Genomic DNA, 13129 nt, shown 5'->3' with positions numbered 1-13129 from the left:
TTAGGCTGAAAATAACATTAATTAAAAGGGACTTACCCGATACTGCAATTCCCTAGGCATTATTGTCAGTTGCGTGTAGAAAACAAGCAGATCTGTCACCAAACGACCATGGGATTTTCAAGTTCCTTTTCATGTTCAGAGTTTATCCATCTTAATCGAGGACTCCTTAATTTGGTTACTGTATGATATGTCCTGCCGGTGAAATCAGTAGGGCTTTTCGGCTTTGGCTCAAGTGGTATCATATTCACAAGTCACGAGATGGAATTTTTATGTGCCCGACCTACGGTTTTAATAGAGTAGTAAAAGAAAAAACTCCGATCAAGCATATAGACGTCAACAGCTAAACATATTGTTGAAGTCAGCTATGCTATGATGTTTTAACAACGCTATCAAGGGTATGGGCTGTAGCTTGTTTGAAAGGCTATGTTAATCGTGGAGGTTGCTATCAAACCCTGCTTTAATGTTGAAGCATTACTTTTTTTTCCCTTCAAGTTGAGGGTTGGTGTCAAAATCATCACCTTCTCTGACAAGCTTCCCCCACCTCAATTTGCGCAAGTAAATGGACCAACCAGACCGAAACATACTAGAAATTGAGCTTATCGATTTTTAGACATTTCAAACCCTTGATAATTGAGGGTTAGATCTCGAGGATCCACTGAACAACCCAATGAGATACTGACAGAATGATTCCCAACGAGACCAAACCTCTGTTTCCCCCCCCCCCAAACATTGAAAAGAGAAAAAACGAAAAGGGCATAAAAACATCAAGATAATCAATAATCTATGTCGCCATTGGGCTGAAGATTCATACATAAAAACTATTAGTGCAAGTGCAAATGATGGAATGAAAAATGTGAAATGAGCTCAGTTCCCAGTGCTTCAAACAAGTGCCCATCCACCCAGAAGATCGCTCTAACATAATTGGTGGTACTAATGCCTCTGGCAATTGAATTAGAATTGCCATGGATTTTCTCGGAGTGGAGACTCTTTAAGGCTGCATTATGGCAACATTTCAAGGAATTCCAGATGCAAAGCCACAAACCTCAACATTGATTTTTTCCCCGAGGAGGAACTAGTTGCCCTAAAACAACCCACTGTCTCATTTAGTAAGACCAGTTGTTTTACAAATGGGGCACAAGTTCTTTTGCATCAACCACTGTTTAATGCAATCAGCAGCATGGAAGTTGTGGCCACATTCCAGTGTCCCAAGATTTTCTCCATCATTATATTCTTCCTGCATATTCGGAAACAATAATTTAAGGGGGTTCATTGAAACAGAAAAGAAACCACATGAGGAAATTCATTACCTGACAAATACAACATGGTTCTGCCTCTAGCTGAGCTCCGGACGTACTAGAGTACTTTCGTTGCTTCAGACGGTTAAATATAGCTTCTTCAGTCAACCCCGTGCTTACATTACCAATGCGCTCTTCAAGAGCCAACAACTCCTATTACCCAAAACAATTCTAACATGAGAATTTTCAAACCTGGAAAGCATATTAGATGCCAAGGATATAAATAGATATATAGATGTTACCTCATATGACATGTTATCAACATCAAGCCGCATATCCCTATGCCGGTCGTGAATATCAGCTATGCCAAAAAATACAGATTGATCGAGGATCATAACATCCTGCCATACAAGTAGTATTAGAAAGAATATGCCGCTGTTAGGTCAGAAGTAAATTCCAATCCATAAACAACAGTTGTCCAACATTACATGACCAATCTCTGCTCATAACAGCTCAAATTTGAAAAATAGCTAACTATTTAACGATGGTGACCAGGAACAATAAAAGGAGAAGGAATTTTTTTTCATGCTTCCACAATTCAATTGGTGAAGAAAGTACACCATACTACATAAATATCAGAAACATTACCTCTAAACGCAAGTTCTCACCCCTACGCATGAGATCCAAGACATGGCGAATCTGCACCGTAACAAACTGTTAAATCCAGTTGAGACCTTATTTTATAGAAGAGCATTTAATGTTAATATGTTGAGCACAGCTAAAACAAAGACTTTACAAGGTAAACATTTACTTTTGTGTGATCAAAATGACCGAAGTGACACAAATGAACGAGTGATTCATAGTACTTGTAATGGTGAAAGCAAAAAGCAACTATGGAAAAAAAAACAGTATACACATATTTTCCACAACTAGCATTGCATTATAATGCAAGAAAAAAATGTTTCTCCTTCAACCATAACAGTTATTAGCTATTCCACAAAAGTTAGAATGGATGCAAATCAAGTACTAATAATGTTAAGGAAATACAACTTGAGGTTCCCACTTTAAGGAAAAGGCAAAAACTAACACAATAAATAAAAATGCAGTAACAGGGCAGACCTCAGACACAAGAAGCCTGCTTCTTCCTTCAGTTGCAGCAGCTAAAGTTGGCAGTGAATGGGGGATTCCGACCAAACCAGCATCTTGTCTTCCCAACCATGACAGTGGCCTAGGGTATTGCCGATGGTGGCCCTGATTAGCAACACCAGACGAAAGCAGCATCTCTTGTCTAGAAGTAGGAAGTCTTGACGCAAGACGAGAATGATTGGCATGGCCTCCAGGCTCAGCACCATTGGAAGACATCAATGACCGACGAACAAGTTCTGACAATCTTCGTGGGTATTGTTGGGATGAGGGGTTGGGATGAGGAATCCATGGAGGAGCAGATGATGCATTGGTACCAGAGCTTGAGCCACTGAGATATGGAGAAGCAACATTTCCAGGAGCACTTGTATTTCCAGAGCCTAAACCTCGATCTGTTGGGTTTCTAATCATAGTTCTCAATTCCGGTGAACGAACAATCATAGGATGTTCTAATAAGTTTCTAGCCATGCTTCTGGACTGATGTCCTTCACATGGTACAGCATCTCTATCCCCAGATAAGTTATAATTTGATGAACCACCAATTCTTGAACCAGAACCTCCATTCCACCTAAATGGTTGCACATTTAGCGAAAAATTTGGATCATGATTTACACCATTCGGGTTTTGTGCACTTGCATTATCTGCCACTGGTGCAGACATCAAATCCAAAGAATGATCAGTTGGAATAAGTCTTGATGGCTGCTGAGAAGACAAAACAAAAGACTGCCTCGCTGCATCACCTGTAGAAAACATCGGGGTAGCAACAGGTTCTTGCATACTTGAAGAATTTATTCTACGGCGAAAATTCCTGTGAGCACCCTCTGCTGTTGGTAAAACAATTGGTTCATTAATGCTTCCATAAGCTGATCCTCTTACATCCAATCCAAGTCTATGGTGCACCTGTCCTGAAGGGGCAGATATATTCACACTGCTTCCAACACTATAGCTAGAAGGACCTCCATGACATGCACTACTTTGATGGAAGTTGTTAGAACTTCTGCTTGATGAAGACTGGCCAACATTCCCTTCAAGAGCCTTTCTTTTGCAGGGCGGACGACGGCCCTCATACGGGCAACCGGGTCCGGTATCATTATCACCCACAATATACCCATCACTTCCAGAAGAATGTAGAAAAGATTGGGGACCGGAAATAGATGACATCTGCTCATTTTCAGATCCACCAGGCTTATATAGATTAGACTGTTCTATAACTTGACAGCTATCATCATCATTATCCATTAAGCTCGCATTTAAGTTGATATCCTGGGGAATTGTACTAGAACTGGAACTTTGGCCAAAAAGCGGGTTTCGTTCATACTGATGCTCTTCTAACCTATGACCAGCACTTGCAAAAGCACTTATGGAAGATGACCACCCATGGTTTGTTTTCTGCTCATTATGGCTTACCTCACTCTGTGCACCACTTGAGCTAGACTCTCCCAAGTTCCATCGACCCAGCTCCTGCTCTCGAGCAATAGGGTTCCCATGTCCAATATTTATGTCATTAGTTGAAAGCAAACAATCAGACAATCTGCTTTCAATGGGATGTTGGATATTATTCCAGCATACTTGCTGTTCTATTGCAGCATTACTTGATGAAGACCCATGGTCTAATAAGGTCTCCTGCAAGGAACCAACAGTACCCTTTTGGCCCTGCATTAGGCCTTGTATGGACTTCCGAGTAAATTATTGTGAAATCCTGAACAAATTAAAATACAAATTTCAAGCCATCAATAGATAGACAAGCAGGCATTGAACATGATTTAGAGAGAGCACTTAGTAATAAAAATACACAGCAAAGTAATATAAATAAGTTTCAATCTTCCCAGATTCACTAACACCAAGTGTAAGACAGGCACGAATTAGGCTGCCTTATACTGACATTTTCCACTTCATACATCAGGAAACCAATTGTTGCAGATAAATTTATTCACCAGACTTAGCAATGTACGAATTAGGCTGCCTTATACTGACATTTTCCACTTCATACATCAGGAAACCAATTGTTGCAGATAAATTTATTCACCAGACTTAGCAATGTCAATGAAATATTGCTTGAAATCTTCAACCATGCAAGGTTCAAAAGTATAAGCATGCTTCCCAAAAACACAGAAGAAACAAATAACACAAACAGAAAACATCAAAGGCAAGCAGCTTCATCTAATATCTAATAGAAATAATAGGACGCTATGACGCCACAGAAGTAAATCAGATACCAGAAGTTACAAGCAAATGCAGTAATAGGGAGAACAACAAGAACTAAATACTTAAGCCAAGCGCTCTCTCAACCTGCAACCAGTAGTATATGGTAATGAAAATGCAACTAAATCAACAAAGAGACAGATAGGTCTGGTGCGGAATAGCATCAACAAAGATCACCAAATTTGCCGCTAGCAGAAGCAAAGTAACATAATCAAACGAATCATAATCTGACGTGATCCCAGATTTAATCAACACAGGATACCTAGACATTTCTATTGATCACAAAAGTTAGATACCACCATCCTAGACTTGGCCAACAAAACAACGAACCACAAAAGGGCACCAAGTAACTAAATCTGGAAATTATAAAGCACTCAAAAGGGAGCTAAAATCAAACGATAATGGGCATCCACTAGCAGCATATATCCAGGCTTCACCATAAAAAAAAAAAGAGAGGCAAGAACATACAGAGAAACCTAAACTGAACGCATTAACAAGAGGCATTCCAGCTGTAGTTATTTCTCTATAGTTTCCCCTCAGCAGTCAGCACCCCACCCTTTCTTACCACAACCCAGAGCCACCATACAACAGAAAGCAAAGAAGAAAGACAGAAAACAACAAAATCTAACAATACCGCAAAATACAATAGAGAACCTAAGGTCAAAGATGGCTACTATAAGCACCATCTCTCTACAATCAGCTATTACGAGAGACGGCCACGATAATAAAGAAATCCATTACAAAAAACAGCAACAGGCTAGACTTTAAACAGGTAAGACCTTAATATATGCAGATTTTGAAAGATGAAAAAACGAAGGCATAAAAATAAAAACTTTGGGGGAAAAGGCACCATTTAAGCCAAGACCAATGAATTGAACAGGAAAAAAACCCAGATACCATATCTCATCTGATCATCAACCGATCGAGCAGAAGGATAAAGAACATGGAAAATACAACCAAAGAGCTTACCTAACGTGTAGGAATGAAAGGCCTTGCTCGATCTAAAATAATCTAAACAAGAAAACCAAAGATGAGAGGGAGGAGGATAAAAAAAAGGCTATCTTAAAGCTATTCTCCTCTCCCTTCTCAAGAAAGGAAAGAGAGGAAGAATAAAACAAAGGGAAACCCCCAACTTGAGCAATGGGAGGAAGAGAGAGGACCTATGAAAGATAAAACGAAATACTCAAAACAAGAAACAAAGAGATAGATTAACCTGTAATTTACCAAATAACCCTGCAGAAAGAGAGAGACAGATAAGAAAGAAAATGGAGTAATAGTCATAAGGGCAGTTTCCAAACAATGAATTGAATATCAAAAAGCAAAAACACATGCTTAAACAAACAACAACAATAACTATGCAAAGCTGTTCTGTTGGGCCGCTCACCGAATAGCTTTCATGTCTTCATCTTTGATCTCTCTTTACCTTGAAAATATCTTTTTTCCCCCCTCTTTCCCATTCTCTCTAGATGAAAAAATAAATAAAAAAGCAACCCTTTTCACCTCACAAATGACCAACTAAATCGTAATGCGATCGATAATTCAACGCAATCCGTATCGCAAATCAGTTTCCAGATTCGCAACGCGAACTTCGACTATCGCAATGCGAAATTGGACTATCACAATGCGAACTTGGACTATCGCAATGCGAATATGTAAATCGCAATACGAATATGTAAATCGCAATGCGATAGTCGACTATCGCAATGCGAACTTCGACTATCGCATTGCGATTTACATATTCGCATTGCGATAGCCGATTATCGCATTGCGATTTACATATTCACATTGCGATTTACATATTCGCATTGCGATAGTCCAAAATCGCAACGCGAACTTCGACTATCGCAATGCAAATATGTAAATCGCAATGCGATAGTCGAAGTTCGAGTTGCGAATCTGGAAACTGATTTGCGATACCGGAGATCGCGTTGCGAATTATCGATCGCATTGCGATTTAGTTGGTTATTTTGGTAAATCCAAAAAATTAATTAAAATCGTATATTATATGGTATTTTTTGTCACTGATATTATTTTTTCTTTAAATAATAATGTAATTAAGACACGTCTCCCATTGCAATGCGGTCCGTAGCAAAGCCCCACAAACACTAAACCCTCTCTTAGGGGTGTTCATTCGGTTAAAAACGGTGGTCGACCGAACCGAACTACCCTTAATCGAATTAACCGAACTTTTTTTTTTCTTTAACCGTTAACCGAACCGAACTTTTTTTCAAACATTAACCGAACCGAATTAATTTCGGTTAATTTTCGAATTAACCGATTTTTTTTTAAAAATTTTCTAATTTATATAAAAATTAAATGTTTTTAATTCAAAAAAAGTTTATAATTAATTATAATATATATTATAAAATAAAATTTCAGATAATTTTTTAATTAATTAATATTGATTTAGATTTAAAAATTATTGGATCTTAAATTATTAATTGAGTTTTAAATTGTTTGGGCTTAGCCCAAATGTTATATATAATATTTTTAATATTTTTAATTAAAAAAACAGTTTACAATTAATTTAAATATATATATATATAAAAAAAATTATATAATTTTTTTAATAATTAGTATTGATTTAGGTTTAAAAGTTATTGGATCTTAAATTATTAATTGTTTTAAATGGTTTGGGCTGAGCCCATATGTTATATATAATATATTTAATATTTAAAATTTAATTTCGGTTAATTAACCGAATTCGAACCGAATTAACCGTTAACCGAATTCTAAAATTTTTTTTAACCGTTAACCGACCGAATTAATTCGGTAACCGAACCGAATTAACCAAATTAATTCGGTTCGGTCGGTTAACCAAATTAGTTCGGTTATTTGAACACCCCTACCCTCTCTGTTTGTTTTGTTACAATCTCGTTCACGCCGAGTACCTGGCTGCCCTGTCTTCCCCTCCCTTAGGCCCCTTCCTTTGCAGTTCTTTTTAACTCTTTAAATCCTCCACATGCAATTTCTCTTTCTCCCCTTTCCTTTTATGAGGAGCCAGCCTTGTCCACCTTTCTTTTTTTACCCAATAATATTCCGATTAAAAAGAGTAATGCTTTTTCCTAATACATTAACATGACAGGTAAAAGTGTTACTATTCTAAATATAAACGTGGCTTTGGTATATAGTATTTATAGAGAACTGTCCCCACTTGAATAACTTTATTTATTTTTGCCTTTTTTCAAATGGAGTTCTTTTTCTTTTTTAAAGAAAAAAAACTGTAGGTCGGATTTGGGAAGAAGAAAGAAAATTATGCAGTACGTTGTGATGTGGGTAAGAACTTGAATTATGTGTCCTGTAGTTGTAGGTGGAATGTATCAAATGGAGAAATGCAGTGAATGCACAGCAAACATAATTGCTTAGCTTAAAAGAGGTGCGAGTACAATGACCCCAAAAGTTCTCTCCCTGTCCCTACCAATAAGTAGTTATGCAGGTTTCTTGATCCCTCCATTTCAAACTTCTTTTATTATTTCGTCCCTCGCCTTTCAATCATGGGGGGCTCTTTCCTCTTACCGTCTACTGCTTGCCTACCTTTTTTATTTGATTTTTTCCAACCATTCAAAGGTAATTGCTTTGGTTCACTTCGATATTTTTGTACTTTTATTTTACCAAATGTGTCCATTTGGACATATGGGTTCAGCTTATACAACCACATTCTGTAATTTTTCAGTGGAATTTTTAATCAATTAGATAAGAATTGATTATTCTTCATTTTTCAAAGAGAATATTATAAACGTGGCATTTGCTAGAGAGAGAGAGAGAGAAAAGCTACCACCTTGCATATGATGTAAACGCTCCGAATATTTAGGAATAATCATGACCATGAGATTGGACATTATGCACTAATTCCAATAAGGAAAAATGAAACAAACACAGGGCGTGAGATATAAAATGAGGGCAAGGAGATTTGACTTTTTATTAAAGAGACATGCTTGTGAGTTGGGATTGGAATTAGACCTAGGAGTATATATGTATGTTCATCATTTGTCTCTTTCGTGAGTGTTTACGCGATAAGTTAGCCATTCTTATTTTTTTTTCACTGTAATTACAATAATGAGATGGTAATAATTTTTTTTGAAGGAAAGGTAAAGCCAGTCGGTGACGGATCCAGAAATACTTTTTAGGGTGTGAACACATGTATTAATAACATAAAAATTTTAAATAGAACGAGTACAAATAAAATTTCAAGGTAGGCACCGTCCGTAAAATAAATAACTATTAAAAAACCTTACATTTTATGGTGGGTAAAAAAATTCAAGATTAACACCATCAATAAAATAAGTACCTAATCGAGGAAAATTTATATTTTAAGATAGGCATGAGCCCACTCAGAACAAACCGCGGCTCCGCTACTGAAGCCAGTTAAGGATTGGTGTAGGTGTTAGTAATCATGTGAGATTGAAACCCTATAACATTTTTTCATCTTTAAAGCCTGTTTGACTGTTTCAGAATGGTGGGTGGTGGGAATGAATGATTCAACCAACAACTGATTGAAAATCAGTAAAGCTTATGAACTATTATGACCCAATTGTATTCCTATTTTCCTTTTTTTTTATTTGGACCTAGAAATTACACAAAGGACCAAGTGACCCTCCCCTAGGAGCAGGCATTAGCATACGGGAGAGGTGGTGGATGTCTTGAATGCAGTGATTTCCAACTTGCAAATGCCAATCCCGAAGACCACATGACAGTAGCAGCAGCATTTTATCAAAGCTGTACGGCAAATCAAAACAGATTCATCCTAATTTATTTAGATTGAATCGTTCAATTTATCTACCACAGCAGCAGGTTTCAAAGTAGGTTACGAACTGTTTAAAGATAGAATGGCTTTCCCAGGGGTGGCCTTACGGATGTTTTTAAGGAAATCCGCATTGTTATACAGTTTTGTGGACTCCATCAATGTGAAAGCTCAGAAACACAATACAGAACAGGCTAGGAAAAGAAAAAACATTGCAACATGAAGGCATCTGTGAAGTGAGTGGGCAAAACACCATCACAAGAGAAACAGAAAGAATATTGAAGCCAGGTGGAAGCACCTGATTTGTCCGACTCGTCAAATGTGCCACACGATTAATTCTTCTTAAGGAAAATTTCCTGATTATTTGATTCTTCTGATACATAGTTTCTTGATAACTTAAATTCTTCTGAAGTAAAATTACTGGCCACGGTGAGCCAACTCATATTTACTAAAACGTTCATGAATGTTATTGATCCAAGGATTTGAGATAAAAGAGAACAGAAATGACCTTATGAGGTGAGTGAACCTGCCATCAGATTTGAAGAACATTTATTGTTTCCGATTAGATTCTTCAATATATAAATCATTCTCTTGCTATTTCTGAAGGTAAAATGCTCCTATTTTCCTTATGGTACATATGATGTACAATCATCAACTGAGATCTTCCAACTCTATAAAATCTTCTTCTATAATCGACAGTAACTCATCAGTAGTTACCCAAGACCCCACCTGTATAAAAGCCATTGCACAAAAGCATTAGTTCAAACTTTAGAAAGAATACATATAAATGCTTCATATGATCAACGTTTAGACATGCTTAACATTTGTGGAGTTAAAAGGCTTCACATGGTGAAAACTTTATTATACATGTACAAGAAGAAAATATGAGCAGAACAGGGATTATACATTTTGTAATGAGAAGAACTCAAAAGTTGGACGAGTAACATTCTTTTTAATGCTCGAACATGAATTAAAGAAATAAACAAGTGTGTTGACAACAATCACTCTATAATCATGAATATGTATTACCATTGGCAGAACAGATCGAAAAGGCTTACATCATATAAAGTTTTGCAATTTTATTGTTATGAAAAGAACTGAGGGCTTATTGGTACATACATTAGAAAAATTGAAGTTATTTGAAATACATGCAAGCTTTGTTAGAAAAGGAAAAACACAAAAGCCATGTCTGGTATCACCAATAAAAGTATGTACTAAATGGAAAAAGAAATTGGCCGTAATGTAACTTACATGACAAAAGAAAGAAACATGCTCAATCTAGATTACCAAATCATTGGGCGGGTCTGGTGGGATGCTTGAAGGAAACTTAAAACTTGCAACAGAAACAGGTGTACTTGCTATTGGATTGTCTAGCTCTTTATTGAAGTTATCATCATTGATTTCAACTTCAAGAGTATCAGGCCGAAGAAATCCATCATGCTGATTACCGATGTGAGGTATGGCAGAAACAGTATCTTCTGCACAACTTAAAACATTCTCTGATACACTATTTCTAGCACGAGATTTGAAGAATACTCGGCATAGTACAAAAAGAAGCCTGCAGATGATAGAGACATCACTTTCAAGGAGGTAACAGTCCCAGACCCTCCCCACCAATGAAACCAATCTAAACATAAGTTCACATGTTCCGCACAGTATATCTCACAGACAAGCTTATTAAATTATGGAAAAGCTCATATTTTCGAAAAACTATATACACAAGCAAGAACTTACTAAGATTTCACTACAACATTTGTAGAAAGTTACTTTATTGAGGGCCCGGAATATTCCAATCTACACGGGTCGGTTCTACTACAATTGACAAAGAAAAACAACAATGAAATAATTTTTATGTGGCTCTTTAGAAACCAAATCCTGTTGCAAATATTTGACTCACCAACAGAACATACGACCTAACTCCCAAGTGATTACTACAATGAACAATTAACCTACTGAACCATGGTGAGCCACGTACAACCAAGTGGGAGCACAATTAACATACTGAAATTTTGGAAAACATGAAGTTAGTTTAAAAATTCCTTTTGTCCCACAGCAAGTGTCTGGTGAAAGAAGTCACAGACAATTTAAGAATCAAAAAAGGGTTGGGGGCGGGCTATGCGCTTTAGAGCACTTAAGTGATATGCAATAAAATACAAACTAAAACAACAAAAAGGGGATGATTTTTTTGGAGGATGGAGAGGACAATTAAATCTGCAATAGATACAAAACTTGTAAGCTACAATTTATCACTACCTACCAAACACCAATAGCAAAAAGTAATTCCTCAACATATTACCAAATAAAAACTCTGATACAGTGGAAGAATTTACCTTGGGATGGTGAAGAAGTTCATATTCATACATAATCCAAGGAGTCCTAACAGCAGCCTTGACTGAATTAATCTCATAAAATACAAATTTAGTTCTAGTCCCCAATGCTACATTTCCTCCATCAAACACATCCCTAAATTTTCCTATTTCCCACCAAAACCCTCCCTTTACCCTTCTCCTTCTCCTCCCTCCTTTACTATTTCCGGCAAATAAGATGGTTCGTAATCATACAAATTGAGTTTCCTGATCAAATCGTATCCGTATGCATCAGCAGGGTCGGCGGCGAGGCACCTGTTTTTCCCGGTCAGATAATGTTTTAGAAGCTCCTGGTCAGAAGGGTAAAATCGACAACCAGGTGGAAGAAGAAATAACGAACTTGTTGTGGATGAACCTCCTCCTACATCTATCAAGGGAAACTTGAAATTTTGGGAATGCCGCCTTTTTTTCCGAATCGGAAACGATTTTTCCTAATTCTATTGTACAGAACAAGAAAACACGAGAAGGGACTTGGATTTGGTTCGGTTTAGGGTTTTTCCTAAACAAAATTTCGAAAAATTATATATATATATATATATATGATCATAAAAATAATTTAAATTAAAATCAAACAATATTATTATATTATAAATATTTATAATCATATTTAAACATAAATTCAAAAATTCGATTAGACTCAACTCAATTCAACTCGAATTTTATAAGTTTGACTCGAAATTTTTTTATGTTAACTCCGAGTTATAAAATATGACTCATCAACATAAATAACTCAAATTTTTTTAACTCCGCTCGATTCAATCAAACATTCATCCCTATCTACAATAAAAAAAAATAAAAATGAAAGCGTGCACCTGAATGGAGCCTCCCTTCAGGTAAGCGTGCGTGTTAGTATCTTATTCACGTGTACGTATTCCTCCACAATGATTTGTTCTCTTGAACCTGCGCTCAATCCTTGTTCTTACTATTTTAAATCTATATTTGTTTAGTTAAAGAATATATTTAAATCTGTTCTCGACAAATAATTATCGTTTTTGCAGTTTAATTTTTTTGTGTGAAAATTAAGGCATATTATGAGACGTGGAGCATTTTCATTGGTTGACATGCGTTAAATCAGTGACGGCTGAACGGGAAAAATTACGATGACATTTGTTGGATGCAGCCTCGATAAGACCTACGTTTTTACTCAGATAGGTAGAGATGCACCAATTGAACACGTGGCTAAATACAGAAAAGCGAGTACTCGTCCCTCCCTGATTACGTGGCTAGTAAAAACAACATAAACACCTATTTAGAAAGTGGCACACGATGAAACGTTCGCCTTTCTAGTAAAAATTTTATAGTGCTTGCGATGCTTCCTCATCGCCGACTTGCTACAACGCCATTCCATAAGCAGAATTTTACATAAAATTATTACCTGAACCTTACATAAATATTTAAAAGCATTTCAAAGATGTATTGAGAACCAAAATAAATTGATATAA

General features: G+C 36.6%; 2 protein-coding genes across 6 annotated transcripts; both read right to left on the bottom strand.

The window, feature by feature from the left end:
• Positions 1-752: 752 nt before the first annotated feature.
• On the bottom strand, positions 753-6065 carry LOC120194157 (probable E3 ubiquitin-protein ligase RHG1A). 4 transcript variants are annotated; one of them, XM_039196551.1, is made up of 6 exons: positions 5965-6065; positions 2355-4077; positions 1884-1934; positions 1538-1636; positions 1308-1448; positions 753-1234 (listed from the first exon to the last, which is right to left on the bottom strand). In XM_039196551.1, the coding sequence occupies exons 2-6, from the start codon at positions 4035-4037 to the stop codon at positions 1100-1102; spliced, it is 2109 nt and encodes a 702-aa protein (XP_039052482.1). In that variant the 5' UTR covers positions 4038-4077; positions 5965-6065; the 3' UTR covers positions 753-1099. The 4 variants fall into 4 exon arrangements, with proteins under 4 accessions (XP_039052482.1, XP_039052481.1, XP_039052479.1 ...); XM_039196550.1 differs by lacking the exon at positions 5965-6065 and adding an exon at positions 5794-5928; XM_039196548.1 differs by lacking the exon at positions 5965-6065 and adding an exon at positions 5542-5912 and having other exon boundaries at positions 2355-4093.
• Positions 6066-9898: 3833 nt separating this feature from the next.
• On the bottom strand, positions 9899-12173 carry LOC120194162. 2 transcript variants are annotated; one of them, XM_039196556.1, is made up of 3 exons: positions 11652-12173; positions 10609-10879; positions 9899-10050 (listed from the first exon to the last, which is right to left on the bottom strand). In XM_039196556.1, exons 1-3 carry the CDS (start codon positions 11726-11728, stop codon positions 9973-9975), a joined length of 426 nt encoding a protein of 141 aa, XP_039052487.1. In that variant the 5' UTR covers positions 11729-12173; the 3' UTR covers positions 9899-9972. The 2 variants fall into 2 exon arrangements, 1 of the variants encoding a protein (XP_039052487.1); XR_005522949.1 differs by lacking the exon at positions 9899-10050 and having other exon boundaries at positions 10387-11532.
• Between the last annotated feature and the right edge of the window lie 956 nt (positions 12174-13129).

Source organism: Hibiscus syriacus, unplaced genomic scaffold, assembly GCF_006381635.1.
Source record: "Hibiscus syriacus cultivar Baekdansim isolate YM2019G1 unplaced genomic scaffold, ASM638163v2 tig00116997_pilon, whole genome shotgun sequence".
NCBI lineage: Eukaryota > Viridiplantae > Streptophyta > Magnoliopsida > Malvales > Malvaceae > Hibiscus > Hibiscus syriacus.
This window is presented reverse-complemented; position numbering and strand designations above follow the sequence as displayed.

Excerpts from the sequence above, each read along its gene's own strand:
- LOC120194157 (XM_039196551.1), bottom strand. The coding sequence starts at position 4,037 with ATGCAGGGCCAAAAGGGTACTGTTGGTTCCTTGCAGGAGACCTTATTA. Across the intron at positions 1,637-1,883 it reads GTGAGAACTTGCGTTTAGAG|GATGTTATGATCCTCGATCA; the intron begins GTAATGTTTCTG and ends CTTGTATGGCAG. Across the intron at positions 1,235-1,307 it reads AACCATGTTGTATTTGTCAG|GAAGAATATAATGATGGAGA; the intron begins GTAATGAATTTC and ends CCGAATATGCAG.
- LOC120194162 (XM_039196556.1), bottom strand. The coding sequence starts at position 11,728 with ATGAGATTAATTCAGTCAAGGCTGCTGTTAGGACTCCTTGGATTATGT. Across the intron at positions 10,880-11,651 it reads AACTTCTTCACCATCCCAAG|GCTTCTTTTTGTACTATGCC; the intron begins GTAAATTCTTCC and ends TATCATCTGCAG. Across the intron at positions 10,051-10,608 it reads CAGACCCGCCCAATGATTTG|GTGGGGTCTTGGGTAACTAC; the intron begins GTAATCTAGATT and ends GCTTTTATACAG.